The sequence below is a fragment of the Alosa pseudoharengus genome, unplaced genomic scaffold (assembly GCF_046254945.1).
Source record: "Alosa pseudoharengus isolate Yale_2024_CS ecotype anadromous, Long Island Sound unplaced genomic scaffold, YU_APseudo_1.1 YU_APseudo_1.1_scf_5, whole genome shotgun sequence".
In the NCBI taxonomy this organism is placed as follows: Eukaryota; Metazoa; Chordata; class Actinopteri; order Clupeiformes; family Clupeidae; genus Alosa; species Alosa pseudoharengus.
Window position 1 is genome coordinate 4,212,834 of NW_027468837.1, and position 17,576 is coordinate 4,230,409.

Here is a 17,576-nt window from a genome sequence, read left to right on the forward strand (position 1 = left end):
GTTTTATTGCCCCTATTTGTTACTGAATAGGAGTTGGTAGCAGGCCCCTTTTAAAGATAGGTGTACACATATATACAGTTATGTGCCTGGATAGCCTTAGCTAGCAGTGTGACACAAGATTAGCCTCATGTTCACTTTACCGGGCACCCCTAGTGCTTTGTGGTGTGGCAATATCAGGATTTGTGTACATTCCTATAGAACACTTTCTTCCATTGCCCCTTAATTTGGCCTTATCTTGAACTCGACTGCTTGTTAAACTGCCCATCCATCCAACAACATACAAGTCCAGTTACCTGCTGGCATCCATGTGTTTTGTTTTCACTACCTTATTGCACGTGGTTAAGTAGCAGAACGCTAAAATCTCTTGCCTTGTTACAGAGGTCAGCTATAACCTTCACTTTGCACTCTGTGGTGATTAGATAACTTTGGAATGAGCGGGAGAGCCTGAAGAGATGCACTGCAGCTATTTGTGGAACCCTGAGTGAAAGGAGCTCAGATCAGGGCAGCCAGCCGCATGCAGAGGCTGAGGCGTGCCAGGGCGCGGAGCTGCTAATCCAGCCGCAGCCTCGCTCACCTCTCCCTTGACCATCCGTGCGTGTGTGCTGCTCGCATGCTTGTGCTATACGAAAAAGGGATAGTGCTTTTATGCTGGCACGGAGTGAAAAGTCTCACAGGAAACAGTTATATTATGCAAAAGCTTGGGTCTTAACCAACCATTAACCACGAGGCCGAAGCTTCTTAAAGAGGAGAATAAGCACCTGCTATTTTTGTGTGGAAGGCTCATTACTACCCTAGTGAAATTAACCCTGTACGTGTATGCTTTTGCATGCAATACGGTTATGGGAGAGTGCAGTAGCAGTGTGAGACAGGATGACAAGTCGTGTAGATAAACAAAGTGGTTTTAGTCTAAAAGTAGTGTTAACTACCTAAAAGACATGCAAAACCTTGCAAACATCACCAACAAGCAACAACCCAATTAGTCCAGTCATTTTAAGCCAAAATAGGGGTCAAGGTTGAACAAATTGCAACACAAGCAAACTTAACTGATTTTGAATCCTCAATATGTCCTGAGTAAGGGAAAAAAAGCTCCGAAGAATCCCGATAGGGGAAAGTTTCGAAAAAGACCCAAATATACCCTATTCATACTCCTATACAGTATTTTTCTCACGTGAATAGGGGAAAAAATAACCTTCACATATCACCATGAAAATTACTGAGTTGATTACTTACATCAAGACAAACAAAAAATGTATTATACGTTTTTTGAAATTGTTTGTTAACATGGGCAAACAGGGCATAATGTAATTACGTATAGTTAATTTGTATAAATATCACAACGGAGCTAATAGTCCAGGCAAAGGTCTGACCCAAAACTAATTGCAACAGAATTTATTTTCACATTTTTATATTTCAATTGGTGCTCTTTACACCATAGTAAAAGACCATGAAAATCCAGTTGGTGGAAATATGTTAAAATGAGGGTTGTTTTATGCATTATTCTTCAGCAAATACTGACAAAACTGTAATTAGAATGTTGTAGAATACACATTCTAAAGAATATCTGACCCCATCTAACTTAACATGGAATTTTAGAATCTTGCATTGTTGAGGAATATTCTTTTATTTTCAAAGAGTGAATTCCTTTGGCTTATTTCAGACTGGTTTGTTGCAAAATTGGTGTCTATTTTTACATTGTGGCCCTTTGAATCAATGGAAATGGTTGTTGAATCTTTAAATAGAGCCAAGTGGGTTTTTGCATGTAAGTGTTCCACAATGTGTAATCTGTACAAACACATAGTTAGGCATTATTCAGCCTAGGAAAGTGGTTTTGGTGTTTACGTAATCTGATTTAGAGGTCACTGAAACATACAGTATATCACACTAAAGTATCAGTCCATCATTTTGCAAGTCTTATAGTAATTGACCTCTTGCCCAGGGGTTGACTGATATACTGTCTGTCCAATCAGAGGGGCCTGTATGATGCCCCTTTACTTTGCACAATTTTTGTCTAAAACAATAATCGGACAGCACAGTGTGTTTATGTTAGTGAATGCAGGAAAATTGTGAAGGCAAAGTTGAAGATGGACATGATCATGTCCTAATTCGACAGAAGGGTGCAGATGGGATAACTGCAGTAAGCCTCCAAGTGACTCTATTGTTGTGACATCTGGCAAAAATGCTATACTAATAAATATAGTTTAAGATGAATAATTAACAATGCATGGGTCATGGTTTTACCAAAGTCATAGAACAGTCAAAACTATACATATTCTAAAAGCATATGCACTGTACATGAAATATAGCATCAATCAACTTATGTCCCATCTTCCTCCATACCATGCATAACACATACTCCTCTATTCTGTATAGGCGAATCAAGTGAACAGCTGATACATTTTGGCCTGCACTATTAAGGGAAACAAATTAAACACCATAAACTATATATTTTCTATAAGCATATACCCTCTAGAGGAGAGATAACACCATTTAAGACATTTCCCATCTTCCTCTATGCCATGCACAATACATTGCCCTCTATTCTGTAAAGGCGAATCTAGTGTAAAGTGGATACATTTTGGCCTATACTGTCCAGGGAAAACAAATTAAACACCATAAACTATATATTTTCTATAAGCATATACCCTCTAGATGAGATATAAAACCAGTTAAGACATGTATTATCTTCCTCCATGCCTTGGACAATTTCTTTGTCAAATGTTGCAATTAGTTTTGGGTCACTATACATTAGCTATACATAATTACATTATGCCCTGTTTGCCCATATTAACAAACAATTTCAAAAAACGTATAATACATTTTTTGTTTGTCTTGATGTAAGTAATCAACTCAGTAATTTTCATGGTGATATGTGAAGGTTAATTTTTTTCCCCTATTTGCGTGAGAGAAATACTGTATAGGCGCATGAATAGGGTATATTTAGGTCTTTTTCTAAACTTTCCCCTATTGGGATTCTTCTGGGCTTTTTTTCCCTTACTCAGGACATATTGAGGATACAAAATCAGTTAAGTTTGCTTGTGTTGCAATTTGTTCAACCCTTTCTCCTAAAATGACTGGGCTAAATTGGCACCAGTGTTGTGTCGGTCATTTCAGGGGCGACCCAAACTTGCCTGGTGCTACAATTCATCCTGACCTCGACGCAAACTTTTCTACTTTACTTTATTCCGACAAATGTTAGGCTGTATGGCAATTTAGCCTACTGGTGCTTATGGGGATTATTAAATATGTGAAAAACAATGCAGTAGTGTTAGCATTATTTTACTGGCCTTTTTGTTATTAGGTCAGGGCAGAGCCATATAGATAGAGAGTTGCGACATCTCCATTGACGCTAATGTTCCATTTTTTTCCAACAATGGCGGCTAATGGAAGCCTCAAATAGTTCCCAGAAGTTAACAATTAATAATAGCAGCAGTGCAGTTACAGCAGTATAGACTGTTTGTAGCCAACATTTCAGACTCAGATTTACAATTATTGGCTCATCCAAATAATAACTAGATGTACCGCGTAGCGGTACAAAATATGACCGCCGCTCAGTCCTGCACATCCATTCCGCGAAAATAAATCATATTAATGAATTTGTCTCCATCTTCTACTCCATCCCCCACTCTTGAAACTTTTGTGTGTATGCTTGTTTGGAATGTGTGTTTGCACACATTCCGCACACAAAGTAGCCTACTGGCGCTGCAAAGGTGAATAGATTTGTTTCTGGGCCAAAAAATCTGTAACATTGTTATAAAACCTTTAAAATCTCTAAACAATCACAAGTAGGGCAGTTCATCACAGTCCATCCATTGCAACTGGAGTGATGAAAGGTACACCTGTAGGCTACATTGTATTTGGGAAAAGCAGAAGGTAGCAGCATAATGTATTTATTTATTTATTATTAAACAAAACAATCCGTCAGTTCCATGCAGTTTTCAACAGCTATCAAGAAGAGAGGTCATGTCATGGATTTTTGTGAATGTTTCTTCTTCTACATATGCATAAGTTTAGTCATCTAGTTCAAATGATATTCAGCTTGATTGTCAATGCACAAATTAAATACCAGTAGTCTAAAACAAAATGCCGTTTTACCCAGTGGTGCAAATAACTGACATGTCCAAAAGGGCCTTCATGAAATGCGTTGCGAGACTGTTCATACACATTTTAACGGGCAAAGTTGAAGAGCTACTGTCCGTTATTGTTTGTGCAAATAATATGCTGATTCATGTTCCCTTGCATTTTGCAACCATGAGGTCCATGGTTAAGCTCAATCTTTTGACGCAATCTTTTGATTTTCACCCAGCCTAGTCCATGGTAGGCGCCCGATAGAAATATTGTTTAATTTTGCGATTGAGATATCCACGCACTGGTGCCCCCCCTGTGACGTGTGTTCGCTCCCCGGTTTTAGAGCTATTCTAAATGCAAAAATGCATAGAGGGAGTTATGACAAAACCGTGACTGTTAACAAACTATAAGCTATATAAGGTAGTCCCTATTCTAGGCCTATTACACAACACAAATTGTCACTAGGCTATGCTGGCGACCCAAATAAAATCTCCTTTGGCTTACACCTTACAGTATCAAGCTGCCACCTCTTGGCGAAAAGTTAATAGTTTTGCATATCAGTAGTAATTAATTTCACGTAGCTGTGAATCACGGAAAGGGCGAATGAAGTGGACACTTCTAAATGGAACCCAACCCACTGTACAGTAGCTCAAGGTCTGTGGCTAAAGCAGCCATAATGAAAGCGTTATCATTGTTTGGATACTTCACACACACGTGTTTTTTAATCGCATAGACTACAACTACCAAGCTGGAATCAAAGCACATCGACTCCCCTCTCACACCCTAAACACGCACTTCGAACAAACAAAAAGCGCCTCAGTCTCACGGAATAGCCATAGGCAAAACTGTATCTGACCGGTGTAACGTTGGTACTAAATCATCCATCGCAAAGAATGATTTTTGTAGCACGTGCAACAAATATGTGTAGGTACAGCCCTGCCCTGAATACATCTCAACGTGCGCTCTAAAACATCTGGTTTAAATGGAGATGTAGATCATCACGGGTGCGTTAATAAATCTACATTGCGGCGAGTTGACACAAATGATTCACTTTGACGAATTTATGTAGTTTCAGTTATTTTACTTTGAGCCATGCTCTTCCTTACTTGAATCACCTTTGAAAATAGAGGATTGAAGTAGCCTATATGGGTGTTTGGAAATGAACGTTGACTCAGATGCTTTTTGAGACCTTGAGCAGAAATGTCCCAGCCCGGTGTTTAGGGTGCATCATAGACAGGTTATCTTTCAGGTAGCCTATATATTTTCCATTAAAAAACCATCACGTAGCGAACGTGTTGTGGCTAGCTCACTTAGCTCCTGTTAGTAGCCTAGGTTATGGTCATAAGCAAATGAGATGACAGTCGAGACAATTAGTGCTGTTATCGATTTGCTTGGTAGCCTATAAACGCATTTATGGTTTTCTACAAATACATCAATAATCAAATTGGCCTCCATCACTCAACCATGCTAACGGTAACATTATTTTACCTACGTTCTGCTATTGATAGGATTAACGTAGCCTACCTGCAGTAAAAAACAAGCATGTCCGATAAACATTCTCAGATTTATTTCGGCTTCAAGAGGAAATGGGAATTACATGTCATGCAGAAATCATCCTACCCTTAGACGTTCTCTGCGGTAAACTACTGTAGCCTACAGTCTTGTCCTTGTAGGAAGCGTAGTGTCTTTCCAACCCACTTTAGATTAACTTCCAACAAAATTACGTCTCACTGCAACGATGCGCCATCTAGTGGACAAACGACTACTTATCGCCAATAGTGGAAATGCAGCCATGATGACAATGATGAATATTTATTTTGGCTTTCTTTTAATCCTACTGAATTTGTAATTATGTATCGGCCGTTCTAATACCGATAGTATGTGGGTGCCTGTGTGTGCATGTGTATATGTGTGCACCACCATCTACAGGTCAATGAGTGTACAGTCACTAAATGTACACATAACTTAATTTTTTAGACCCCCCCCATGGATGAAATTCTACGAAACTTGGCATACATCCAGAGAATGTCAGGTTAATCATACACATAAAATGTGGTGCAGTTCTGAACATCTTTACTGAAGAGAGGGGCGATTAAAGCAGAATGATATTGCATTTTCATTTTTTACCGGGGGGGTGCAAATCACAAATGAGTGATTATGGGCTAGGTTGATGTGGGCCCTTGAGACCAACATACCATAAACATTTCTTCATCCTCGGTGCCACGGTTCAGGTAGTTATTTAGGAAAAACTGCATTTTTGGGGTTTCGGGGGGCCCAGCGCGGAGGGGGAGTGGCCCCCGGGGACCAAACGAAATTTTTCCATAAAAGTCTAGTGGGGCTACGTACCCACCAAATTTCATGTGCCCCGGGTATCGTTGACCAAAATTTCAGGAAGTAGATGAAAACTTTGACAATCCCTATATGACCGATTCGCTAGCTTCGCTAGCGGCGGTCATAATAATAACAGTGATAACAGTAATAGTAGGAAAGTAATAGTATTAATAACCTAATTATAATAACTATTCATGTATCGACTATGACATCTTTTCTGCTGCTCAGTTTTTATCAGTTCCTTATCAAATAAATTAAAAGAGGCTGAAGCCCAATAAATTTGCCACACATAATAACCTAATACAAGATAAACCTAGCCTATCCCATTTCAATTCAATTAGGCAGCACTAGGCTACACCACGAACAAGCTGTCATTAAGTTTTTGGGTTTGTAGCCTACAACTTTTATGACGTGACGTGTCTTGGGCATTTAGCTTATCATGTCAACATAGTTGTAACGTTATGCGCAATGCTCATCTAGGCTATGGAAGTGGTTTAATTTTAATAAGGGCAGCAAAAGTGGGATAAAGTGCAACTGCTTCCCCAAAACAGTTCCTCCATAACTGTGGATTTAATCGTTTGATATGTGGGTAACTTTCAGTGGACTAAACACATAAAAGGTAAGATTTTGTGATCACAAAGCTAGCTGGTTCGTTAAATATGGCGAAGCGTATTTAAAGCCAACTTTGTACTTGCAGCAGTGAAACTAAGTTTGTTGTTAACATTGTTGGTAACGTAAACGTTTCTTCAGTTAGGAGCAGGGCTGCGTTTTTTTTAAATTATTATTTTGCATTCATTTTCATTGGCAAAAGCTAGCCTAATATGCATGAGAACCTAGATTTGAGGGAGCTGCAGCTGTTAGCATCAGCACGGTCATAGTAACACAGCAGGGCACACTAGCCCAGTGATGAAGGATCGTGTAAAATCCCCATCCCCAGAAAGTTTCAAACCAAGCTTGCGCTCATATGATGCATGATCACTGATCAAATTGCCATTCCCAGGTGCTCACCTGTCTGAATAAGCTCTTTAGCCTACAGTAGCATCTTAATGCTGTTCACAGCACGGTGAATGACAAACGATGACTAAATGCTGTTCATGTTTATGAGTTCATAGCCTGGTTATTTATCGAAGGACTTACATGTCACGTTTTATATTTTATTATGATCACTCGCATAGAGCATCACAGTCCCGCCCCTCCTCCGAGAGAGCTTAGTTTCCGGAAGTAAATTTCCCATTCATTTCTCCCATTGACGTTTTGGAAAAATCCGTATCTAAAGAGTTTTAGAGCATGTCTTAGGCTAATCAGCTACAGCGTAACTCATAAGCATACAACATATCATTTCGAGTGAAAAAACGAATAGAAAGTCCAAAAAAAGTAAAAGGTACAAGATTGTGTACATATTTTCATTTCCGAGCGAAGGAACTACTCATCCCATAAACCACCGGGCCTCACTGAAAAATATATAAGCAGCACGAACCAGCAAATCATTCATTTCCAACCGGCAACAGCAGCGAACCCTCTCCTCCAAACAATGATTTTTATATAGTTAATAGCAGTTATTTCCGGAGTAATCGTGTAAATAATAGTGTTTTGGTATTGAATGTTATATTTACCATCGTGTATTTTATATAGTGTGTGTGAAAGCGGTTAACGTTAATGTTAGCAACATTGTGCAGTGCTTCGTATCTGACTGCCATCCTGATGCATGGACCGGTGCATGGTCTGCTCTTGGACCACCATATTCAGTTTATTAACTTGAATTTTTACACAAAATGTTCATTAAATGTACGAAGAAGTATTTCTAGGTTAATGATTGATATAGCTCGTACAGTATGAAGGCTACAGTAGCCTAGCTAATGTTAACTAGCATTACCAACCTCCCTGCAAAACTCACCACACAACTTCGTAGGTTTGATAGGTCTTGTTCCTCATGCTGGCCCATACAAAACCCACAAGCTGACCCTCGACACACAACAGTCAATAATGTGACCCGATTTAAAGTGGTTTTCACCCCTTTGGACACTCTTGATTTCGTCCTTGAAACTGAAATATTCACGGGCCGGGGGCATGGACGGTTTGCTAACCATTTTACTGCAGTGTCTACCCGGTGGTAGCATCCAGCTTTGCTATCAGCTAGCTAGCTAGTTCAAAGGTTTAAATTCTTAATGGGGATATACAGGGCTTTTTATGCCTCGTCTAAGTTGATGTTTCATATAAACAACAATTCATGTTCATAGAAACAACAAGGTCACTAAAACATAATATATTTCATACCTGTGTTGCAGCATGTAGGCTAATGTTAGCAGCATTATAATGACATTCTAATGTCTGAAAGGCTAATGATTAGCTAGCCTATCGGCTACCTGAAAAGTTAAGTGTTCAAACTAGCATTTACAGTGTTCTATTTGATGGTGTATTGGCCCTGACTAAGTTCGTGTGATATATAAACCACAATCCTTGTTGATACAAGTACCAATGTTCGTCTAGAAAGTTTTTATTCACATTAAGATTTTTGCCATAGGCAGTAAAAGACTCCGCCATCTTGTCAATAATTTTCGCTGATTCAAGTTTCAAACTATGACTGAACGGCCTTTCCACCAATCAGAGGCATCACTGTGGGATTGTTCAGGATTGTGGGTAATGAAGTACTTATCCAAGACATCGCGAATAATAGACATTTATCTCAAAACGAGGTTAGTGCCCCGTGAACTTTTGGCGTCTATATGAGCATACACAATCGCTTAGTACAGCCGTAGCTGGTTTTGAGTCTACCATGTGCAGTTAAGTTTTTATGGCTTATACCCGAATTGTCGATGGAGAAATTGCATTGAATTCTTACTTCCGGAAACTCCTGTGGGCGGGACTGTGATGCTCTATTGACTTCTCCAGAATATATCCCGCCTCCTAACTTCCGTATCCATCCAACTTCTGGGCGTGGATTGTCTATGGGAAATAACATGGCGTTTTGAAAGATCGTACCTGTCAAACTCTGTAGGTGACAAAGTAGAAAAAGCTGCTGGGCAGATTGACCTATACACTTCTGCCATCTAGTTTCCACTGGATTTTTTGATTTTCGGTGCCGTTTAAGTAGTATACTTAAACGGCACCGACAATCAAAAAATCCAGTGGAAACTATATGGCAGAAGTGTGTAGGCTAATCTGCCCACCAGCTTTTTCAACTTCGCTACCTACAGATGTTTTACCGGTATGATATTTCGAAACGCCATGTTATTTCTCATAGACAATCCACGCCCGGAAGTTGGATGGATACGGAAGTTACGGAGGCGGGACTTATTCTGGAGAGGTCAATTACCATGGGGTTAGTGTGTAGGTAATGCCACGGTTAACTTAACATGCCCACCATTACACTGGAGTTAAAAAAACTTTTATTCTCCCGCGACGATAGGCTCATTAGCTCAGATCAGTGACTAGGCTACCAGAGAAAACGCTGGGGAGAAAACTCGAAAACAAGTTAATGTTAGACTAGCTGTGTTACAGTTTCTAGTTGCAAAATCAAAATTTCACTGGAGCTCCATGCCCTTTTGTAGGCTACAGTCTCAAAAAAACTGTTTACAGCTTTTCGAGTTACGTACAAGGTAATTTTTTTATAACAATAACGTTAATTTAGATACACTTGGGTGGGTGCAAAGCGTTTTCTAAAGAATCTCCCGTCTTGGTTTTGTACAGAAATTAGGCCTAATATTAAGTGACACATACGTAAAAGGGAGAAAAAAAGGTCACCTTCCGATATTTAGCAGGCTACGATATAAGGTCTGGAATTTATTTAATTTAATATTGTTGTAATGGTAGGATAACTAGACAGTTTACACAATAAATACACTGTGTTATAAATATTGTATATCAATACATTTATTGACTGTCAATTACCCAAAATCGTGTCTCTGTCTATCATTGAACAGTAGCCTATTTAATGCATTCTAATCCATTGTCAATCACTTCCGGGAACTTTTTGAAGTTTACATGAACCACGTGACCTTAACGAATTTTTAACACCCATTGTCGCAACTCTATCTGTAAGGCTATGGGTCAGGGTTGTTGATATCAACTGATAATGGCCAGTTAAAAGAAGCTTCCATTAATCTATGAGCTCAGGCAACCATTGAATTATATCCCACTCTGTTAAATTCGATCTGACCTGTTTTAGGCTACTTTTAACTTGACTACTTGTGTAGATTTAGCCTATTTAGGCAAAGGCTGACTGACTGTAAAGCCATGGTGCTACTGAAGAAGAAACATGTTTATTACAGCACATTGACTATTATGTGAAGCACACACTGCTTTCTTGTTGGAATTTGAGTCAGTCAGTGATATTTGACTAATGTTTTACTAACATGCCCGCAAATTACCTGAATATCATTAAAAATATTTTTGTTTTACTTGCAACTTCATATTGGATATGCCCGCACATCGCTGGTTGGCACTATTAACAACTTGTTTACACACTAACTGTTGTCTTTTGGTTTTGTAGTTGACAATGTTGTGCTGTGAAAGCTTTTCTTAAATGTTCTTGGTGTTCCAGCACGTACCACAGAGCTGCGATGTATATATCTTGAATGTTTGATTGTGACCGGTTATATGTCCTTCTCATGGTCATATTCCTTGCAATCAAATTTCAAGATGATACCAAACTAGATGCCTTCAAGCATACTTCTTTCTAATTGTTGCCTGCTGTTAATTGTGCATGTGTAGTTCCATGTGAATGTCCCACAGCACCCCCTACCCCACACATACACACTCCTTCAGAGTCATGTGGTCAGCCACTGGTGCAGCAGCTGGCGTGACAGCTGCTCCTGACCTCTCAATCCTGTGGAGATTAAGAGCCCAGATTACACATACTCAGATTATCGGAGCGGAGTTTCAAAAACAAAATCCTAACTCTCTCCAGAGCTATAAACATCCAGACCCATGACCTTATCTTTTCCCTTCTGAAATTATATAAAAATGAAATTATTAATTTAAAATTGTCATTATAAATTAACACTCATTTTCAGTAAATCGGTGTGTTGGCACAATTTGCCCAGATTACATCCTCGGACACCCTTTCTGAGGTTGACATGACGTTGTAGTGAAAAGGGTTATCGATGTTCAAAGGAGGCCAGGGTTGAGTTCATATTCTTGAATTTCCCCTGGTGATCAATAAAGTATATCTATCTATCTCTATCTCTATCTCTATCTCTATCTATCTATCTATCTATCTATCTAAAAACTCTTTAGAAGCTTTAGAACATTTCCAGGGAATCTCAATAGAACTGCCCATCACTCAAGCGTATGCGCACACACCCCATTATTTTCCATCACTATCAGTGTTGTTGAAAAAAGGCCAGGCTATTTTAGCATGCAAGTGTATTCCTAACCCCTCTGAACCCAAGCAGAAATTACCATGTGTAGCCTCATTGTATGCAGAACAAGAGGGGAGAATCCAAGAGGCTTATACAGAAGTACACTGAGTAGGGTTTTCCTTTTAATGTTCTCCAAATAAAACAAGAATTTTATTCACTTTAATATATTTCCCTTGTAGGAAAAATAATGTTACCTTGGATTAAAATAATTCTCGGAGTAGTGAATAGTATTGAATGAGTTTCCCCCCCCCCTTCCTTCCTTTAAATGGTGTCTTCCAATCTGCCCCCTTAGAAAATCAAATCGATGCTAAAGAGTCCGATATGTCAGACACACTCAGCCCCAGCAAGGACCGAAGCAGTGACGATACTTCAGGTAAGTCGGTTTTTCAATGCAAATTTAGTTGTGAATTTCAGAAAAGTACCAAAAGTACCATAATATAAGAACCTACATATTGACACATACGTACAACCTAAATGGCAAAATGTAACTAGATTAGTGTACAGAAAATTGTATTGTTTTCATTTTGCATAGCTTTAATGAAAATTATAAGCATATAACTAATTAGAAGTTCAAGACTTTATGGCAATTATTAAATAAATACCTCAAATAAAATAAATACCTCAAATATTACCAGATGTCTGGAAGCTTGAGGATGTTCATCTTTTCTTTCACAGACGGACAAATGGATGAACAGGAAATGAGTGAGCCCCAGAACAGGGTGACACTTCTCAAAGGTAAAAGCCACTGTAGTTTCTCATGAGCGTTCTAAATTTATTTCAGTGTTTGATTAAATGTTAAAAGTACTCCCAGCATAACTGTGTGTGTGATGTTTTAGTTTTCGGGCTGTTCAGCTCTAGAGTAGAGCAGAGCTTGCTCTCTTGCTGGCTCTGGCTTGGTGCCACAGGGCTCATTAGGGTGGCATGTAGCAGGGTGGTGAGGCTGGTGTGGGTGTGGCACAGCTTGGCGCTGGCTATATAAGGCATTGTGTTGGGCATGGAACAGTCTCACAGGGCTTAAATCCTGGGTGTTTTCTTTGGACCTAAGTGTATGTATATGTCCTCTCTGAAACAGGTGTGTGTGGGTCTTAACATGATAGACACGCATACCGTCATTCCCTTGGAACATGGGGGGGGGGGGGGCTCTCTTTCACGTGGAATTTAAACCAATTAGAGAGTAATTAGTCAGGAAAGGGCACTCTTTCTGCGAATGTCACTGTAGTTGAACAGAAGAAAATTCTGTCAGCAGCCAGTGCATTTCAGGGTTTTCCAAAAGCAGATTTGCTCTTTATAAGATCCACTTCCCCTCTGTCACAGCTCAATTTTTTCTGATAAAAGCATCTTGCATATTTTGCACTTTATTGTTGTATTTGTTTTACATTCCAAAGTTTTTGTGATTGTCTCCTCTCTGTATCCGCTTGTTCTGTTTTGGAATCCGAGAAGAGGCATTATAACTTGAGTAAGATGAAAAGACATGTAGCAGTGGTGATGTAGCAAAACCTGTAGATTAAAGGCTGCGTTTGTATGCAAATTAAAACTATTTTTATAAGTCCAAACTATTAATAGGAGTGATGAATGGAAAATGGTGATAATTCCCAGTTAAACCTGTTACATCTCACCAAAGGTATTGTTGTGGAACAGAGGACAGTTGCTGATCATCTACTGACAAATGTGCAAACAGGTGATGTGCTTCGCCGCTTTGTTGGACATTCCATTGTTGTCTGAGTATGACTCTAACTTTAGCTCCCAGTAAACACACAGCACTCCATCGGTAATTGTTACTGCCGTATGGGTTTTATGGTTATCATTACTCTGATGTGGCTTAGACATTTCTGCTCCTAAGATCTTGCTTTGACCTTTTCCCTGCTGGCAGCTGGTGTCTTTTCACCTTTGTATGGAATTTGTTTGCTTTTATTATTAATATATTGTTCCTTAAGGGGCCATAACGTATGTATTTGGATGGTGCTGCAGGTTTATGCTTGACATTAGTGGTCCTAAATTAGAATTGCATGATTGTTTTTAGTATTTTGTAGGGCTGTTGAGAGTGTTTTTTTGTCAGTTGTCTCCAGTTGTCTGCAAAATAAGATTTAAATTTAGTTAGGCTTCATCAATCTCTTTTTGACATACTTCTCCTCTTGCCATTTGTCATGTTGGCCGCAGAGGGCATTTTTGGATTAAGTTCTGAGTATGTTTCTTTGTCCTGTCAATCAGCAGTATATAGTGCCAGCTTGTGTTGATGCTGGTCTTTGCCAAATGCTAAAGTCTCAAAGTGCTGACAGGTCAGAATTTAGGCAGTGTGCCCTTGGTGGGGCTGTAAAGGAAATGGCATTTTGGTGACCCTACTGTGTAGTAGTTCTTATCAGAATATTGTGAGGGGGCAGCTAAATGTTCAGCCAAGCATATCTTCTCAATATCTCTGTTGGTGGAAAACACCTCACCCATGGTCAAAAATGGTTTCCTGATGTGGTGAACTTGACCTTGGTTCTAGTTTTAAACTACTGGCTCATTTCTGTAATGTTTATTGGTCTACATGTCTTTTGATGTCTATTACCTATAGACTACCTATCTATCTATCAATGCAGCCACATTAGTGAGTGTGGAAATTGTATATCAGATCAGATTTTTCCTTCTCAGACTTCATTGATGGTTGATCAGTTATGTAGCACTGTTAAATGATGATGATTATTATTATTATTATTATTATTATTATTATTATTATTATTTGTTCAGGGCTGTTTACATCTTAGGCTTGAGTGTGCAGTGTTCTGTTCAGACAGGTACCATTGGGTGGCCCTTGGTGTGCATTTACAGATATCGTCACCAGAGGGAGATCTTAAGTTATTTCAGGGTGCATTCAGCAGTCAGATGTGCAGTATGTACATTAGGGCTGCAACAATTAATCAATTATTCGACTAGTTGTTGACTATTAACTTAAACGTCAACTCTCTTGGTAATTGTTTGTGTCTCTTTTGAAAGGAAACAACCTCAAAATTCTTTGGTATTAACCTCCTTAAACTTTTAATATGTTCTGCTTTACTTACTCCTCCATGATGGTAAACTAAATATATTTGGCATGTGGACTAAACAAGGCATTTGAGGACATTTTTGGGACTCTGGCAATTACTCAGTTGAAATAATCGATAGATTAATCCACTGTAAAGATAACTGTTAATTGCAACGCTAATGTACACTAATGTACTCATTTGGCAGACTCATTTATCCAAAGCAACTTACAACCATAGAACAGCATTTAAGCTATTAACATTTAGGCAATTTAACATTTAAGCTACAGTGCTACAGCTACAGCAATAGAATAACATTTAAGCTATTAACATTTAGGCAATTTAACATTTAAGCTACAGAGCTACAGCAATAAAATAACATTTAAGCTATTAACATTTAGGCAATTTAACATTTAAGCTACAGAGCTACAGCAATAGAATAACATTTAAGCTATTAACATTTTAAGTATTTTAACATTAAAGCTACAGAGCTACAGTAATAGAATAACATATAAATGCGCAGTCAGCGATTTCGTAGGAAGTCATCTTTGCTAATAAATTTAAATATATAAACACAAACAGATATAGTGCCTAAAGTATTCACCCCCCCTTGGATATTTCCACTTCTACTTGATTTTATAAAAGGAATCTTGATCAATTTATTTTGGCCTTTTTTACAACAATTGACAGAAATTCCCCCCTTAAATGTCAAAGTGAAAGCAGATTTCTACAAAGTAATGATAATTAAAAATATATAATTCAAAATAAGGAATTGCATCAATACTCCCCTTTAAGTCAGCATTTTGTAGATGTAACTTTGGCCGCAATTAAAGCATGGAGCCTACGTGGATAGGTCTCAGTTAGGCTTGCACATCTTGATAATGCAATTTTACTCCATTTTTCTTTGCAAAACTGCTCGAGCTCAAGGACAAACGCCCAACCCCCCCTTAAGGCTTTTGCTTCTTGTACCCCCACTTTTAAACTCATTTAGTTTATTAAGGCTTTTGCTTCTTGCACCCCCACTTTTAAACTCATTTAGTTTATTAAGGCTTTTTCTTCTTGCACCCCCACTTTTAAACTCATTTCGTTCATTTCCCACATCAAGTTGCTAGTGCTCCCTCCAGAGCATGCTTCACAAGGTCCAGTGGCCCCATTGGTGTGCCCCCTTGACTCAGCTTAGTCAGTGTAGGCCATACAAGTTACTCACCGTCATGAATTAAATAAAATCGGCCAAGAATGGAAATGGGACCTGCATTGTGTGATTGGTGCTGTAGCTTTGCAGATGTCTGATGATGTGGGCACAATGGGGAGTGTCCTATTGGTGAACTGATGCAGATCCTTTGTAATAGTCCTTAGTTTATCACCTATCCTTGGCAATTGTCACGTTGTTAATTTTTTACCTTGATCCGTGTCTCAAAGCAATGCCATGTTGGGTCCTTGAATTTATGGGTCCTCGTAAAAGTCCTTGAATTTATGTTGAAGAAAGAATGGGAACCCTGTGTCATCTTTTCTGTCACTTTCATACAAAAACTTAATGAAATTTCTGATATGGCTCTTTTAGTTTGTTAGCTATTACTGTCTGAGTTAGTAGTGTCTTTACCAGGCCAGTTAGTCATATATAATCATGCACTGGGCCTTTTCTGGGGTTTTCTACAGTTTGTGAAAGTGTAGCACTTACTCCTTGTAGACTTACTCCTGGAGGACAGTAGCTGGTTTCATTACTTACTTTTTTCCTTTGTGGAGACCATCATTGGTGTGTTTTAAGCTCAAGTAGTTAACTTCACTGTGCTTGAGGCATGAATGATCTCAACTGCCATCAGAGGATGAGAATGCGATTGCTGTCCTTTCATTAAACCCATGGCAACACATAAAAGCCAGCTGCTTTGAATTGAGTTGTGTGAGGCCTTTACGCTTGTTTGTCATGATGTAATGTGAATTACTCCTTTTAAACACCCCATTTGACCACCAACTGCCAAGTTGATAGATGTGCACAACTATCTATGTAGCTTGAAGGCAGAAGTGACATGTGCTCATCACTTTAGAGTGAAGAATTGCAATAGCCAAACCACACACATCCAGATGGAGGGCCTGTTTGGATCATTTATGTGGGAGTATGTGTATGATGACTGTACCCTGTTTGGCCTGCTGCAGGGGTGTTTTTGCACTCATGGTTTTAGATCTGCTGCATGATTGCCATGTCCCTGTGCCCCTACTAAGTTGTAGAGGCCAAGCACTGACCTCTGTTGCCCATGATTCTGTATTTGATCACGACAGGGACAGTTGTTTTATTTATTTATTTTTATTTTTAAATCGTGTTCAGTTATATATTGCAGACAATCACAATTTAAGTCCTTCCTGACGTCTGGTTCCTTGCTTTTTTTTTTGCCATTCTTCTGTTCACATTCCACACAGACTATTTCAGTACAACGCATAGGAACATTGCCGTTAGGGAGGTTTCTTAGGGTCAGCATTGCCACCTTCTGTCAAACATTCCCCTCTTCTAATCAGGAGCAGCAGTTCGGGCCTATTATTCACTGACTAAATAATGTTTGTTTATTCATCTGTGTGTGTGTGAGTAAAACAACTCAGACAGCAGGAAAGAGAGCCTACATCTGAACTAAAGTGTAGAAAGGTAGGCTACATAGCCTAGAGATCCAAACGAGATTATGACTAGAGATCCAACCTCATTTCTTAATTTCTGCCAGAAACATCAGTCTATCAACTTGGATCAGGATCAAGTGTCGCTTTCTTTCTATTTACTATGTTACCTGTGAATGAGAACTTCAGGAGCCAGGTGCTGGTGATGTTTTTGCAAGGGTAT

At 39.0% G+C, this 17,576-nt stretch overlaps 1 protein-coding gene across 6 annotated transcripts in view; it reads left to right on the forward strand.

Annotated features, from left to right (window-relative positions):
- slmapa (sarcolemma associated protein a) overlaps positions 1-17,576 on the forward strand; it is an 88,638-nt gene that overhangs the window by 58,200 nt on the left and 12,862 nt on the right. For all 6 annotated transcript variants that reach the window (XM_076269285.1, XM_076269284.1, XM_076269286.1 and 3 more), the window contains 2 exons: positions 12,049-12,129; positions 12,432-12,491. In XM_076269285.1, the coding sequence (XP_076125400.1) occupies positions 12,049-12,129; positions 12,432-12,491 (141 nt within the window). The remainder of the gene's footprint in view (positions 1-12,048; positions 12,130-12,431; positions 12,492-17,576) is intronic.